The 3049-nt window shown below is 52.9% G+C and overlaps 2 protein-coding genes across 3 annotated transcripts; one reads left to right on the top strand and one right to left on the bottom strand.

Moving 5' to 3' along the window:
- Positions 1-137: 137 nt before the first annotated feature.
- Positions 138-1882, bottom strand: LOC128259178 (mitochondrial carrier homolog 2). 2 transcript variants are annotated; one of them, XM_052991400.1, is made up of 5 exons: positions 1783-1882; positions 1386-1695; positions 1161-1329; positions 595-1092; positions 138-534 (listed from the first exon to the last, which is right to left on the bottom strand). In XM_052991400.1, the coding sequence occupies exons 2-5, from the start codon at positions 1594-1596 to the stop codon at positions 462-464; spliced, it is 951 nt and encodes a 316-aa protein (XP_052847360.1). In that variant the 5' UTR covers positions 1597-1695; positions 1783-1882; the 3' UTR covers positions 138-461. The 2 variants fall into 2 exon arrangements, with proteins under 2 accessions (XP_052847360.1, XP_052847359.1); XM_052991399.1 differs by lacking the exon at positions 1783-1882 and having other exon boundaries at positions 1386-1777.
- On the top strand, positions 1871-3049 carry LOC128259180 (tRNA pseudouridine synthase-like 1). Its single transcript, XM_052991401.1, has 4 exons — positions 1871-1998; positions 2060-2188; positions 2245-2559; positions 2617-3049. Exons 1-4 carry the CDS (start codon positions 1952-1954, stop codon positions 3047-3049), a joined length of 924 nt encoding a protein of 307 aa, XP_052847361.1. The 5' UTR covers positions 1871-1951.

The following is a 3049-nucleotide window of genomic DNA, read 5'->3' as shown; positions in this document are numbered from 1 at the left end:
GTTCAGTAGTCTGAAAAAGCAACTCTTTTTTCCTGTTTTAACGAATAAACGAATATTTTAAAGATATTTTTGCAGGTTACTTCAGATATTATGCGATGCCTTAAGTTTTTTGGCCAATGCGAAACTTACAATTACTCTTGAAAGAAAAAATATTTTATTAAGTTTATCAAATTTTGCAGTAAACAGTAACAAGACTGCGCAGGATGCCTTCGCCCTATTTTTTCTTTGCAGGAGAATTCAGTGCTAATGGGATGCAGAAAGATACTGAAATGGGATGGGAGTTCAGACACTTTAACGCGTGGAAGTAAACTTGTATTAACGAAATTGTGGCTGTGTTTGTGGAGACAGAAAACAAATGCAGTTGTATTGGGTTGGAGTTGGTCGTCGTCGTCGGCGCGGCTCCATTGAAATGCAGGGCAAGCACAGCCTAGCCATGTGAAGTGGTCGTCTAGGCTCGGCGCCTACTGGTAACGCGCCAGCTTGGGCAGGGGCGCAAAGGAGGTGGCTATAACCGGAGAGCTGATGGCTTGGGACCTGGAAAGACGTGTGAGACGTGGTTACTTAATGAATTCTCGAGTTCGAGCGAACCCTAACCTCCAAAAAAGGGAGCTACCGCGCTTGAGCTCGCCGCGAATCTGCAAATCGTTCCAGCAGTCCACCCAGTTCTTGTAGGCCGGCATAATCGGTGGCTGGGCTGCCATTAGGCGGGAGCCACTAACCGCCGAGCAAGTGGAGACCACTTGCAGTGGATAGAGAAGGCTCGATACGGCAAACTGTGTAAAGCCGGCGTTGTACTGTCTACCCAACTTGTCCTTGATTACGTATTTGTTGAGGATGTAAACGGTGGAGCTGGACAGCACGAGGCAGGCCACATCGCAAAGCAGCTTTGGCACCAGGCCGGCAAAGAAGCCGGCAATGCCTTCAGTCTTCCAGATCTCGCCGACTGAACCCACGATGGAGGTGTACAACGTCTCGCGGCCCACGAACTGCGCCATCATACGCAGCGAGATCACGTGAAAGGGGTGCGATGCCACGATCCCGCTCACCGTCAGCACGATGTCACGCTTTAGACTCGACTTGAACTGGACGTACCTGCAAGAAATCAGAGCAGCAGTCGCACGGCTGTCAAGGGGCAAGTGGAATCTAATAAAAAGACTTGCATTTCCTCCTCGCTCAGCTGCGAGTCGTCCTTGATCTCCTCCGGCTGCTCCAGTCCCAGTTTGTCGGCCACCCGCTCGCTCACCAGCATGGCTACCAGGGAGCCCACCAGCTTAGGGGCCAGTCCGCGGTAGCAGCCGTAGAAGCCGTCGACCCGCCTAATATGTCCAGCTGCAGGTGCGAGAAAACTTATCAGCCCTGCCCGCCGACCGGAACTTTGTACCCACCGTACTGGAAGATGTTCGGCAGCTTCATGATCGGCTTGCCCAGAAGCGATTTGCCGGGCATTGCGGCGATCGGCTCGTAGCCCAGCTGGATGAGCGTCTTCGAGTACTCAAACGGGTGTAGGGCAGCACTGACGCCCAGCCGCATGCCGAAGCGGATCCAGCCGTTGACCTCCGTCTCCTCGCCGCGGGCGTACTCGGGAAATCCGGCCATTCTAGTTACGTGGTGGGTGGGTGGGTGTTGCTGGTGCTGCTGACTGGTGACTGCTGATGCCGACGGGCGAACTCTGCAGCTTGGAATTTGGATGGACCGCTGTGGAAGACGAAAGACGTATTAGACCGGCTGCCGCCTTGCACTTGTTTTCGGAGCTATTGGGCGATTTTTAAAATTATTTATTACAAAATTCTTTCTGACAGCAGTGTGGCCGCGCGCTGTTCTTGTTGAATGCCTCGCAGCCGAGATATCGATATTTTCTAGTTCAAATCCGTAAAAACTATGTATCGATATATCGCCACCCCAATCAGCTGTCTTTGGTCAGTTCTAGCTCTGTGGAGGCGTGCCGCATAACATGCACAGGTATTTGTTGAACATTTCGTACATCGGCACGACTTTTCGGTAAGTATGGGTGAAAAATAGCGCCAGGCATTGGATAAACAAAGCTCTACTCACTCCACAGTGGTATCCAGAAGACGGTCAATAAATCGGAGCAGTCTCACCTGGACACGAACTCAATTCAAGGGTGCCTTGAGTTGGCCTTGCGGACTTTTCATCCCACGAACGAGATACAGACCGTGCTATCCAGTCGGTAGGTGATTCAATAGAAAGCTGCCTAGTCGGCCTGCAGTCTCCACTCCCTTTCAGAACAGACGCTGGTGTTCATGCACTTCACTCGACCGTGCATGTGGACCTAGAGCGCCCCAATGGACTGCCTTACGACACCACCACGCTGACGGGGGTGCTTAACCGCACGCTCGACAAACAGCGGCTTCCCATCCGAGTGCTCAGCAGCCAGGTAGTGTCAGAATCCTTCCACTGCCGCTACCACGCCATAGGCCGCACCTACCTGTACCGCTTTGCCGTGACCAAGAATCCGTCCTCGGGGGACGACAATCTCCGGAACAAGGCGTTCGAGGCGTTTATGCCCGTGGAGGAAATCGATCGGTGTTATTTCCTGCAGTAAGGAACCATCGCAGGCAGTTCAGACTAAGTAGATGACCAGTTAATTCTCCACAGATCCCCCATTTTTGACATTGATCGAGTTCGAGCTGCGGCGCGAATGTTCATCGGCATCCACGACTTCCGCACTTTCATGAGCGTCAGCCGCCAGAAAGGACCTAGTCGAGATCACCCCATGTTCACGGTGCGCAAAATCGAAGAGATCAATATACATCCGGGTAAGCCTCTTGCCCTGGCCGCGAACGCCACTCTGGCCACGGAAACCTACGACTATTGGGACATCGAGATCAAGGCCAAGTCGTTTCTGTACAAGCAAGTGCGGCGCATTGTGGGCGCTTTGATTGCCTTGGGCAGCGACCGCATTGACGAGAGGTGCATCTACCAGATGCTCACCATTCCCTCAAAGAACTCGTGGAATCACCGGGTGCTCCTGGCGCCGGCCTGCGGGCTCTACTTGTGCCGTGTTCACTACCGAGGAGCGGACAACTAG

This window comes from Drosophila gunungcola (genome assembly GCF_025200985.1).
Source record: "Drosophila gunungcola strain Sukarami chromosome 3L unlocalized genomic scaffold, Dgunungcola_SK_2 000005F, whole genome shotgun sequence".
Taxonomy (NCBI): Eukaryota; Metazoa; Arthropoda; class Insecta; order Diptera; family Drosophilidae; genus Drosophila; species Drosophila gunungcola.
Note: the sequence above shows the minus strand (reverse complement) of the source record. Positions and strands in the feature narration are given on the sequence as shown.

What these genes read in the sequence shown, in the direction of transcription:
- LOC128259180 (XM_052991401.1), top strand. Translation starts at nt 1,952, where the DNA reads ATGCACAGGTATTTGTTGAACATTTCGTACATCGGCACGACTTTTCG. An exon ending in TACATCGGCACGACTTTTCG is followed by an intron (nt 1,999 to 2,059) that starts GTAAGTATGGGT and finishes CTCACTCCACAG; the next exon opens with TGGTATCCAGAAGACGGTCA. An exon ending in GATCGGTGTTATTTCCTGCA is followed by an intron (nt 2,560 to 2,616) that starts GTAAGGAACCAT and finishes AATTCTCCACAG; the next exon opens with ATCCCCCATTTTTGACATTG.
- LOC128259178 (XM_052991400.1), bottom strand. Translation starts at nt 1,596, where the DNA reads ATGGCCGGATTTCCCGAGTACGCCCGCGGCGAGGAGACGGAGGTCAAC. An exon ending in GCCGAACATCTTCCAGTACG is followed by an intron (nt 1,330 to 1,385) that starts GTGGGTACAAAG and finishes TCGCACCTGCAG; the next exon opens with CTGGACATATTAGGCGGGTC. An exon ending in CAGCTGAGCGAGGAGGAAAT is followed by an intron (nt 1,093 to 1,160) that starts GCAAGTCTTTTT and finishes GATTTCTTGCAG; the next exon opens with GTACGTCCAGTTCAAGTCGA.